This window comes from Tetrahymena thermophila, assembly GCF_000189635.1.
Source record: "Tetrahymena thermophila SB210 genomic scaffold scf_8254370, whole genome shotgun sequence".
NCBI classification, from domain to species: Eukaryota; Ciliophora; class Oligohymenophorea; order Hymenostomatida; family Tetrahymenidae; genus Tetrahymena; species Tetrahymena thermophila.
Genome location: NW_002476154.1, coordinates 245,691 through 258,519, shown reverse-complemented (window position 1 = coordinate 258,519; position 12,829 = coordinate 245,691). Strand labels below are relative to the sequence as shown.

General features: G+C 23.3%; 4 protein-coding genes across 4 annotated transcripts; all 4 read right to left on the bottom strand. All coding sequences in view use genetic code 6, as the record gives it.

Moving 5' to 3' along the window:
* Window positions 1-549: 549 nt before the first annotated feature.
* TTHERM_00760850 (cation channel family protein) lies at window positions 550-4,783 on the bottom strand (the record flags this gene model as incomplete). The annotated part of the gene is made up of 4 exons (XM_001031701.2): window positions 550-1,473; window positions 1,961-2,657; window positions 2,835-3,512; window positions 3,609-4,783. 4 exons carry the CDS (start codon window positions 4,781-4,783, stop codon window positions 550-552), a joined length of 3,474 nt encoding a protein of 1,157 aa, XP_001031701.2.
* A 1,115-nt stretch (window positions 4,784-5,898) lies between these two features.
* On the bottom strand, window positions 5,899-8,225 carry TTHERM_00760840 (hypothetical protein; the record flags this gene model as incomplete). The annotated part of the gene is made up of 4 exons (XM_001031700.1): window positions 5,899-5,933; window positions 5,990-6,556; window positions 6,878-7,165; window positions 7,580-8,225. 4 exons carry the CDS (start codon window positions 8,223-8,225, stop codon window positions 5,899-5,901), a joined length of 1,536 nt encoding a protein of 511 aa, XP_001031700.1.
* Window positions 8,226-8,941: 716 nt separating this feature from the next.
* TTHERM_00760830 (hypothetical protein) lies at window positions 8,942-9,700 on the bottom strand (the record flags this gene model as incomplete). The annotated part of the gene is made up of 1 exon (XM_001031699.1): window positions 8,942-9,700. One exon carries the CDS (start codon window positions 9,698-9,700, stop codon window positions 8,942-8,944), a length of 759 nt encoding a protein of 252 aa, XP_001031699.1.
* A 716-nt stretch (window positions 9,701-10,416) lies between these two features.
* On the bottom strand, window positions 10,417-11,226 carry TTHERM_00760820 (hypothetical protein; the record flags this gene model as incomplete). The annotated part of the gene is made up of 1 exon (XM_001031698.1): window positions 10,417-11,226. The coding sequence occupies one exon, from the start codon at window positions 11,224-11,226 to the stop codon at window positions 10,417-10,419; it is 810 nt and encodes a 269-aa protein (XP_001031698.1).
* Window positions 11,227-12,829: the final 1,603 nt, after the last annotated feature.

Genomic DNA, 12,829 nt, shown 5'->3' with positions numbered 1-12,829 from the left:
CCAACCCCAACCCCAACCCCAACCCCAACCCCAACCCCAACCCCAACCCCAACCCCAACCCCAACCCCAACCCCAACCCCAACCCCAACCCCAACCCCAACCCCAACCCCAACCCCAACCCCAACCCCAACCCCAACCCCAACCCCAACCCCAACCCCAACCCCAACCCCAACCCCAACCCCAACCCCAACCCCAACCCCAACCCCAACCCCAACCCCAACCCCAACCCCAACCCCAACCCCAACCCCAACCCCAACCCCAACCCCAACCCCAACCCCAACCCCAACCCCAACCCCAACCCCAACCCCAACCCCAACCCCAACCCCAACCCCAACCCCAACCCCAACCCCAACCCCAACCCCAATTATTTATTTTATTTTTGAATTTTAATTTGATATCAACAGTGTTAAATTAAAGTCAAAACAAACACGAATAAAGTTTGAAATGTATATATAGTTTTTAAGAAGAGTCTGTATGAGAATATATACACAAAAAAATATTTACAATTCATAGATTTAATTTTAGTAAAAATAAATAACAAAATATGAATCAGTGGTATGTTATTTCCTGATTGCTGTTTAAGTTTTTTAAAAATTACTGATCAATTAAAATTCTTTTGTTCCTAAAGTACAAATGATAGGTTTAATTTCTTATATGATTAAAAATTTTTTTGAGAGAGCTATTATACTTGTTAATCTCATTTGAATAATTGTTATGAGGAAAATAAATATTAAATTCTTTCATCGTTTCAAAGACATCATTTTTAGAAGTTAATGAAGTAAATGTGTAGTCTGGGATAAAAGGTGAAGATTAAATCACAAAATTATACTGCATTTCATCCTAAATTTATGATTTTTTAAGATTTTAATCATGCAATTAAGGCATATTATTTAGATATGAAGATTTTCTCATTATTTATTTATGATGCTATCCAGCTTTTGTTGCAGATAGAGCTTCCGAATTAATGTTTTTACTTGCCTTGAACTTGTAAAATTGATTGCTATGCTTAAATTGATATTCATTTATTTTCACTTCATCTTAAGCTTATTACAATTGTGATTTTCTAAAGTCTCCAAATCCTTTTTAAGTTATGCTAGAATGTTCAATGTTATCAAAGTTTTAATTTCGTTTTGTGTGCTCCCCATCATCTAGCATTTGAGATATATTATTTTACAACGGCCTTTTTGATTGATTTGAAGAACTATTAAAAACAGGTATTTATATTTAATGTCTATGTGAACTAAATTCATTATATTTTTGGTTTGTAGGAGTAATAGCAAAATCCTCATTATTTAAATTTAATCTTTTTATTGTAAATGGAGTTTCCTCTTTTACGAATTCAATTCCATTTTCTTCTTAATACTCCCTAATAGACTATTTTACAATTTAATTTTAGCATAGAGCATTTACCTATATATTTCTCTCTTCATCAGGTCTCTTTTTTCTTTAGACAATAGGTTAGCTGAAATTATTCTAATTTCAATATAAAAAATAAATATATAAAGCAATTTATTTCGAAAACTCATTTGAAATGAAAAAATAAATTATTTTAGAATAATTTAAATTGAATTGAAAAAATATTTAAATTAAACAAAAATTAATGAAAAATAACTTAAAACTTATTTTTAAAGATAATGTTTAAAAGATCAAATTAATTATTAAAATTTTTTAAAAATTTAATATTTTATATTAAATAAATAAAAGTTAAAAGGTGAGAAAATTAAAGCAAAAGTAGTCTAAATAAATATAAAAAATTTAAAGTAATTTATATTAAATTTTAAGTAAAATATATAAATTGAAATCTAGTTTTTAACTCAACAGCTTAACTTAACTTGACTTGACAAGATTAATTAAATTTTCAAATTAATAAAATGTTTTAAATTAAATTTGAAATAGGCTGAATTAATTTGAATCAAAAGGTTTTTAATAAGTTTGGATTAATTTTAAATAAATGAATTACTTTTAAAATAACTAGCTCTTTATTGGGAACAAAATGGATTTTTTAACATTGAAGGATATCATGGTAGAGAGAGCCACAGCTTTCGCATTTAATTTATAGGTTTTATCTGCTTTAAAACTAGAATTTATCTCTGATCATGCAAAATTGTTCATAGTCTGTAGGGAAATCTTTAATTAATTAATAGAATTCATTGAATTCTATTACTAGTAATTTAACTGGTTCCATGGTTTTTGCACTCATGGAATAATCTTAGTTGGAAAAAAATTCAAATTGTCCAAAAACATCACCTCTTTACAGAGTATTGGCCAAATGCACTTTGCCTGTAATTTAGTTTTCGTTAAGCAATTAAACCTTACCATTCTCTATAAAATATAATTTTTTTTCAGTGCTTTCATCGTAATATGAAAGACCTTCATGGTAAATGTATTAATCGTTTAAGTAGTGTTGACTTTTAACTTTTACAGCTAGCTTAGAAATAAATTAATAAGAGAAATTGTCTTTTAAAAATTAACAGCATTCTATTATTTTTATATTGGCACTAAAAAGAACCTTTTATTGGATTTCTGGATTGAGTTTCTCAAGTATTTCTCTTTCTTCTTCTAAAGAGATCATATTTTTTTAAGCACTATATTTATATTGCAAATATCTCCTCACTTCGTATTGAATTTCTGGTTCTATTTACTTTGACTAAAGAAACCTAATTTAAATTACATTAAAAAATTTTTAATATTTTCTTTTTTTCAATTTCTAAAAATTTTTATTATTTAATTTTCTTATTTTTACTGGATCAAATATTTAAAAGAATTTTTTGAGTTAAATAAATTATTTAGGATAAATCAAGATCAATATTATTAAATAAATAATTGACTGCTACCTTAGTGTTTTAGTCATTTCTATTGAAAGCTATTTACTAATCTTGTTTCTCTCCTGTACTACAATACCTATAGCGTTGAAGTAATACGCGAACATACAAGTTGCGCTCATCATAAAAATTGTATAGCAAATAACTTCGATGGTATTAGCAGGAGCTAGATCTCCCAAGCCGACTGTTGTCATTGTGGTAATCGCCCAGTAAAATGCATAAATATATTTAATGAACCAATCACCTTCTAATTAAACAGGTGAACTATTATAACGGGTAACCCAGTTGACTTTGCTGTCAATATGAATGTAAAGGCCTAAAAATAAACATGCAAATATATGTGCTTAGAAAAGAATAGTTAAAATAATCCTTGTTAATTTTAGCAAAACTATTAAATTAACCCAATTATTAGATGTAAATTTAGAGTTACACTTCTAAAAAAAATGCATAATATTTTTAAGTCTCAAGAAAACAAATATATTTATAAATTATAAATATCCTGTCACACCTAGATAGCTCAAAACTAATGGTACCATGCTCAAAAAATCGTATAAGAATCCAGTTTTTAGATAAAGTTTTGCGATTGCTCTTCTATTCATAACAATCAACCCTTTATCATAAAAGCCTCTGTTAAAATTTAGAAGTAATCCCAAAACAAAAAAGACGATAGAAGACAAAATGAACCATTCCCTTTTAATTATGATATAGAAAAAAACATAATTTAGTTAGCTAAAGAAAAGAAATAAAAATGAAGGATTTTGATCGATAATTAATGAATTTGCTTACCATTTATAACCATAAAGATCGTAAAAGGTTTATTTGACTGCGACTTCAATTGGTAAATAGACTATACAGAGTAGAGACATAACTACTTAAATGATTTCAAAAACATCTAAAATTTTAGAATGAGGGCTGAACGTGGGAATTTCGCAGACTTTTTGAAAAAATGAGCTTCTTTGAGCTAAGCTATAAATTGAGTTGATGTGATTAGCTATAAATGCAGTACTACCGTGCTTTCTTATATTTAAAAGATTACCGCTTCTCATTGATTAATTTTTAATATTTTAGCTTTGTCTTTTGATGTCTAAGGATTCTTCGGTATCAGTTTGTTTATTAGGCCATAGATTTTAAGCTGGTGTATTTATGTTTGAAAGATCACCAATCAGCTTTCTTTAATTATCATTTAAAGTATCTGGTCTATAAAATCCACAGTTTTTTTTCAATTTTGATATAAAATTATAAACTAGATAAGCCTTTTATATAAATTTTCCTCCTAAACCTATATCCATGATTTAATTACTTTTTCTAGTAATATTAACTACAGATTTATCTTCTGATTACAATTTTAGCAACTAAAGTTCAGTAAATAAATTACTCTTTCTTGCATTCTCGCCATATTTTGTAAGCTTTTTAGAGCTCACTTTAGGAAAAGATGTTTTTTTTCTATTTGGTGTTTATCGTGAGGCATTATCATTCATCCTTATAGATTATGTATTTCTAACTTCCTCTGTTTCTTTTATTACTTATGAATTTGTTACTTAACTTTAAGGACTTTAGTGTTATTAATTCAATTAGATTTAGTCTAAAATAGACTAACTTTAGGTGTTTGAGTTGACATTATAGCGTGAGTGAAAAATTGAATTTTAATGACTCTGAAAATTCTTATCTTTAGACATTTTTATCTCATAAAAAAAAGATCCTTGGTAGCTTTCTAAATTATTTGATTTTACATCTTCTTGACTCAAATCATCTGCAACTAAATCTCTATCCCTCGCATTTGTATCTCCTAAAGCTGGTTTTACAAAATCTGAGGCATAAACGAAAGGTTAATGGCGAATTTCTGATGAATTTAATTCTCTGAAAGTTGTTCTTTGACTAGACTGCTATGCGAGACTATAACTTTCATTTACTTTTTTTTAATCTAAACTAGTTTAATTATCTTAAAATATTGGCCTTCTCATGTAATTGTTTGATTCTACTTATTTTCCGTACTTTTATTTCAGATCTTTTAATATCAAAAATACAAAAAATTTATTTGAGAACAAACAAACAATATGATAAGGTTAATTTTTATAATAATAATTGCTATAATTATTAATAAATACTCCCTATATTATTGATTAATATAAAAAATAAGAAATTTTATATTACTGAACTTAAAAATTAGTGATAAATACCAAATTATTTTTATATGTCATAACTAGTGTTAAAAAAGTATATAATCCTTTACTATTATTGTTTTTACATTTTTAAGATGGATTTTTATACAAAAATCTTATCTCAAGCATAAAAATTAAAATTTCGAACAACTTAATTACATAAAATTTTACTTTTATGATATTTTCTTTGAAAATCCTCTATTTATTTTTGATTTCTTAGTTATTTTTTTATAAAAATACTTCTTTAAAGATATTTATAAACTTAATTATTCAATAAATAACTTAAATTCATAATATTTATTAATTTATATTCATTCCATTTAACTATATTTAATAATGAACCCATCTATCTGATCGATCATTAATTTTATGTTAAAATAAAAGTTTCTTTATTGAAAATACTTAAAAATCAAACTACAAATTATGTAAATTTTCTTTTATGTAAATTGCTGGAAACAAATCATATAAATTAATTCTTCGTTTTAAAATTTATTTTCACTAATCTATGCAGCTTCTTCATTTTTTTATTAATGTTGATATCAGAAAAGATTTTTAATTTTTAAAGATTATTAAATCTACTTAAACATCCATAAATATATTTTGAGTAGTTTTATTAAGTATCATTCACAAAGAACTTAAGGTATTATAAATTCTTAGATGGATTTAAACATAAATAGCTAAAAGACTCTTCGTTTGTGATTTCACTCAATGTTAAATTGATTGTAAGTTTTCTCAAATTTTTCATTTTATTAATTTGCTCACATAAAAAGTCAAAATCAAATTTTTATTATAACTCAATTAAATTTGTTATTTTAAACTTGAAAGTCTCTAAATGCTACAAATCTCCTAAATCTTAAATTATATTATTGTCTTGAAAGATTATTTGATTGTTTAGATAAAAATTAATGCTCAAGGATTCAAGCATAGTTATTTATTTTAGTGTTTGAGTCAGCTATTATAAATTATCTTAATTTATTATATGATTTTAAGCTATTTTAATCTTTATACTTTAAAGGTTATTTAGGATTTTTAAATTCATAAACAGCTAATGTAAGTCGTTTTGAGTTACTTTACTATTATTATAAATAATTAAGTCTAAATTTGTTAATTTTCTGATATTTTCAAAGCACCAGCTCATACTTATTAAATCTTCCTTCTTGAATAGCTAATCAATTTTTAACTTTAACTTGAATCTTTCATTCAAAGTGTTAATTTAATTATGATTATTTATTTAATCAAATTGAAAATACTTTTATTTATTGCAGTAAATTTATTTTTAAATTATAATCTCAATTAATTAACCGTTTGTAAAATCCCACATTAATTCAACATCTTAAATTAGAGGGAGTTCATCAAAAAGATTAACTAGATATAGTGTATTAAATGAAATGGATTAAATCCTTATCTCATTTAATAACTTTAAATTAGATAAATAGTACTTCAAATTAATACAATCTTCTTTTGTAAACCTTAAATCACCTAAGTCTATGAATAAACTATTTAATTTGGGTAATTTTGAAATGTTTTCAAACAACTCTTAAAAATCCTCATAGTTTGGTTCTTCAAATTTTGATTCTAAAAAAAAAAATTTCAAATCTGATGAAAGCTTTAAACTGTGGCTGAACTATTATCTTTAATTTGATGATAAAAAGGTTATATTACAAAGTTTTAGATCTAACGTCTTTAATTAAACTAAATTAGAAATATTTTCATTCAGTTTAATTATATTTTAATGAGAGATTTTCTACAAATTAATACCCAAATAAAAACTTTTTAGATCTTGTAAATAGTTAAAACAATCAATTAATAATATAACTTCTGTGTCATTAAAGATTACTTTACCTTAAAATTATATATTTAGGCATTCCAAATTTTTAGTTTACTAAATATATTTACTCATTTCTTGCAAAAATTAATGGCTAAGCTAAATTTCACCTTTAAATGTCAATTATAAATCTATGATCGGGTTTCTAGTAAGGTGGCAAAACAAATCACCAGAAATAAAAGAAAAAATTTCTGTTTTTTAGCTTAGACAAAGTTTAAATTTTTATAGCTTGGAAATATTTTATAAAAAATTTGGGATTTCTGTACTAGATAATCTTTAACTTTGTTCGTCTCCTTCGTATGTTTGAATACTGAGCTAAAATTCATTCAAATTAACTGCATCTTTTATAAAACTCAAAACTTTATTAAAGTATTCATATTATTATTATTATCTTATACTTATATTATTATAATTATAAACAGTAAAGCTTAGTTATTCCAAATTTTTTGAAATATTCTAAAACTCACTTAAATCATTAAGAACATTATCTTTGATTGGTGCTTCTTTTATTTTATCACTAAAAAATATTTTTAATGTTTTTAATTTTTATAAATCTTTTATGATTCTCAAAAAATTTATAATTTCTTTCCATGATAATTCAAAAACAAAGCATAAATAGACTTTTAAAGTTTTTAGAGATTTTATTTAAGAGATGTAAATAAAAAATTAATTTAAATTAAATTCAACTGACTAATTAGAGCTTATGTGAATATTTAAATCTGTATTTTCCAGATTTTTGAGCTAAGTTATTGTAAACAAAAGGTTATAGATACTTATTTAACTATTTTCAACTATTTTAATAGAGAGTTCTTTCAAGTTCTACAATCGTAAAATACTGTTTTCAATTCCAATAAATTTTGTGTTTTAGGGTTATTTGGAGAATGGAGTGGAAATACTTAATTTAGATAATTAAGGTAATTTATTTATTATCTTTCCTAGCAACAACATATTGCTAGAACATATACTACTTCCCCTTGAAATTTTTATAGAAAGGTTTTTTAATTAGCTTAAATGACCAATCTCTTCGTCTAATTTATCAAAAAACATAGAGTTTTTCACTATAAATCTCTATTTAAAACCTACAAGTAGACTTTACAAATTTTTTGAATATCTCAATCCATCAAAAAACTGATCAAAAATTTATTAAAATTCTTTATTTTTTTCTTAAAAAATTAGTTAGAAGTCTTTCAAATTGTGCAAATTTTAATAAGCCTCTCTCATGTTTAGCTACTCAAAAAGGTTAAAAAAATATTTGCAATTAAATTTAAGCTTTAAAGAATTTAAACATAATAATTGCTTGAAGCATTATCCTAAATTATAATTTTATGTTATGCTTAAGCGAATGTTATCCTTCAAGCTAATCTCCAATTAAGTAAGAGAATAACATTTATTTATCAAATAAAATGTATCAAGAGACATGTTTAAATCATTTTTTAAGCTCAAAATCAACTATTAAACTTCTTATTTTTTTTTTATAAATAATATAAATTCTTCTAAATATTTATTAAAATCGCTCATATTTAAAATGCTCAATTTTATTTGTTGATATATATTCCCATCTTAAAAATATTCTGGTATCTACTTTTAAGAATCCCAAGGATATATTTTAATTTTAAGCATTTTCTTTATCTTATTTTATATTATTTTCCGTTTTATAAATAAATATTTACCAAATAATATTTACAAATTATCATTTAATTAATTTACAAAAAAAATTATTAAGTACTTTATTTTGAAATTACAATTAAATTGATTAAATATTTAAATATAATAAACTCCAAACAAACTTCATGGTGTATAAAAACTATTTTAAACATATTTTTTAAAATAAATTTAAGCACTATTTATATTAAAAAAGTAATATTTACACAATCACAAATATATTCTCAAATAAATAAAAATAATTAAATTTTTTAGTTATTTTAATTTTAATAATGAATTCAAATAATTTACTTTCACATAATAGTAAATTAATTATAAAGGCTTTAATAAAATGATTCTTAAGAAACAGTTAACTTTATTAAATGCAGAATTACATTAAATATTATTGATTTCCATTAATTAATTGAATCATAAAAAAATTTTTAAATTAGAGTTCATATATTTATATCATCAATAATCTACAGATTGATTGATCAATTTTTTGAAGATCTTTTTTTGAAGTTTGAAAAAGCTTTGTAAATGCATATGGCTAAAAGTATAGTTTTTTAATCATCATTATATTTAGCAGGAAATCCTAAGCTATATTCATTAGGATTACTGCAAGAACAAAAATGCTTTTATTAAATAAAAATACCTGTGTTTCCATCTGCATCTTTCACATCATATTTTTTTTGAGTGCAATAGAATTAGAAAATACTCCTAGATAATGAAAGTTAATTTATATAGTCACTAGTGACTTCGTAATCATTCCACATATTTCTGCTTACACTCGCTATTTATGTTTAATTTCCATTCTTATTCAAATAAACATTTTATTATGAAAAACCGCAGCATTTATCTTATTTTGAAATATAAATATAAGGATCATCGCTTCCTTTTTCACTAATTTAAGTAAGAATAGCTACTTCTGAAATTGATTATAGTTAACAATTAGTGCAAGATGAATGACTCATACCTATACCATATAGGATAGGCTTAGATTTTGAATCTAATCTTTTCCCATTTTCATCAGCTGCGTATATCTCAAAAACATTTTAAGAATTCCATGAAAATACATTGCTCATTAATTATGACTCCAAAATAAGTACTCCCTTCAAGCCTTTTATACTTTGGATTCTAGGATTTACAAAGGAAAGGGGTCTTAACTCTTCATCTATTTATTAAACTTCTTCATGTTTTTTAAGTTTTGTTTTATCGCTTTTATGTTTGTGCTTGATTTCTCCTTCTATCATTCTATTTCTGACTCCTTTAAAGTAATGATTCGATAATTTATTTCAATTTGTTAGTAAGTAATTCACAATAACCTATCAAATTATTATTTTTATTAAGATTTTTAAGATTCAATCAATTATAAATCATAAATCATTATCTATCTATCAAAATTTAATATTTATTTATTCTTTAAATTAAATAAAGCATTACGTTTTTGGTATATTTTTTATTTAAAATTTTATTGAAATTGAAAATTTAAATTTTTTATTTGCAAAACAAACGATTAATATTGATACTGTAGTTCTTTCTAATTTATTTATTTATTTATTATCCTTTTATATTTTTAAGATTTTTAAAAAAAAATTTTTTAACTTCTCCTTTTAATAAAAAATGAACAAAAATTTTTCATAAAATGCTGTACCCCTAATAGAATAATAAATAATCAATAAACTAATTTTTAAATTTATACAAAATCATTTTAGAAAAGCATTTATATCTGATTTTTATTGATATTGATTTTTATAGTTTTAAAAAATAATTAATTATTTAACTAATAGTTGGATTAAATTATATTTAGAGCTATTTTTTAGTTTTTGTAGATAAAAATAAATTAAATTAAGTTCTAAAATATTTTAAAAGAAAAGTAAAATAACTTAAAAAAATACAAAGTTTTTCTGAATAAATATTATGTGATCATTTATTTATGTTTGTTTTTTGTTTAAATTTAATAAATATATCAATTATTATCATTCTTTCTTTGTTAATAATTTACATAACCTAAAAATATTGTAGAAGCTAATAGAATTTAGTTTTAATCTTAGTTGTAATTAGGAGGAAAGCCTAACTCATAAGTATAAGGATTATTACAATTACAACAGTTAGTTTTTTAGATGAGAACTGCTTTATTTCCATCATCATCTGATACAGAATAATTAACTTAATTACAAGAGCATTGGCACTTCGGATACTTTATTTCAAGACCATTTGTATAATTACTGCTTACTGTCATTGAATTACAATAGCCTAGTTATATTTTTCCAACCTAAGTTCCATTACCATTATCATTTATAGAAATAAGACAAGAATTATAACCACAACAGTTATTTCTTTCTTGTAAAAAGAGATATGGAGCTACACTAGAGGTATCATTAAGCTGAGTAGTGATAGCCATTTCGCTAGCTCCTGCTTCTGAGCATTTACAAGAGCAGCAGGCTTCTAATTTTGCAACTGAATATAAAATAGGCTTAGAATCTGAATAAAGTCGTCTTCCTTAAGAATCTCCTTCGTGTATTTCAAAAACATTAGAAGTGTTCCAAGAAAACATATTGCTAAGAGTAAATACTTCTTATATATAAACGCCTTTAACTCCATTTAATTAACCAACATGAGTGTTGATCTAAGCCAAAGATCTCAATTCTTCATATGCTTTTTTAGGATTTTTAATAGGAGCAGAATCTTTATGTTCTTTAGAATTTTATTTTAAGTAATTTTCTTCATTATTTTTTTTGCTTTTAAGAAAAGCACTTTGAATCAGACCCTTTATCATCTCCAACTAATTTAGGTTATCTTTAATATTAATTAATTTATTATTTGTTTTGTATTTATTATTTACTTAATTTTTTTAAATAAATATGAATTTCTAATCAATTCTAATAAATCTTTTGCTTATTCGATCTTATTTGATATACCGTATTGAATTAAACCAATTCTTTCTATAACACATCAATAAGTGTTCATTTTTTTTTTTACTTTTCTATGATATTTATCTATTTCAGATTGTCTACTAATTTTAGAAAAATATCTGAAAAAAAAATTGATTATTCGCCTTTTTAAATAAATATTACTTAAATTTACCATTATGCATAACTAAACTCAAATATAATTGTCTTATTCACATAAATAAAGTTATCTTAAAGATTTTTAAAAATCTTTTTTTGTGATACTTACTATCTATTATGGATAAAATTATTTTGAAATGAAATAAAATTTTGATTATATCAACTTAATTAAATAGAGGATATATTTAATTTAATTCTAATAAATAAGATATAATCTATTTATTAAATTATTCATTATAGAAACTTTACAAAAATATTTAGTCATTTGAAAACATATAATTCTATTTTTATTCAGTTTAGTTAAAGAGGAGTTTTAATATATTTTTTCTGTAATTCATTTTTTAATTTATTAGGATAAATACTTGATTCATTTTAATGATTCATTATGTATTAACAAACTAAGATAGATATATATTGTAGAATGCATGTTAAATTTCAAAATAAGCCCTAGTTTTTTGATTTGATGATACTTCCCCAAAAAAATAACTACCAAATTTTGAGATTATATTGATTGCAATTTAGCTTGTAATCTACAGTTAATATTTTTTTATTAATTAATTGTTGCATTTCATAAAGGTCTAAGAGGTTATTAATATACTAATTTTAATGTTTCAATAAACATAACTTTAATCTTTAAAGAATTTTTAAAGTTTTTGAGAGATTTAGTGATTAGTTATTCATTATTTATTAATTTATTTTCAAATTTTATTTTATAAGTAATTATTATTTAGATTTTTGTTAAGCATTTCTTTTATTTATTTAATATTTGGTTTTCCACCATTTTCTTTGTAGCAGCACATACAGCAATGACAATTAGATATATTGTCCTTATTATAATGTCTAAATATTATCTATTTTCCCTTTTAAGTATATCTTTTAGAAAACTAATATGCACAAATTTCCTTATAATTCATTTATTTTTTGAGGTAACAAAAACTAAATAGTTTAATAATTTATTATTTATAAATAAATATATATTCATCAGCAAGCAACACCAATTTCACTCTAAAAACTAAATTAAATTTTCTACTAATTTGAGAGACAATTTATTAAATATACAAATTTTAAATTTCCTGCTCAGATAACATAAGAATAAAGTACCTACGTATTTGTGTTGAAAATATAAAATAATCTTTTATATAAATTTATTTATATTTAGCTTTATAAAGTTATTAATATTTAATTTTGTTTTCATGTTTTAGAGTTAGGTCTTTTTTAGCAAATTTTATGAAAAAATAAAAGAATGAATAAATCATAAACTAAAATTAATTTTATTTATAATAAACGGCTTTTAAAATTACAGACAGTGAT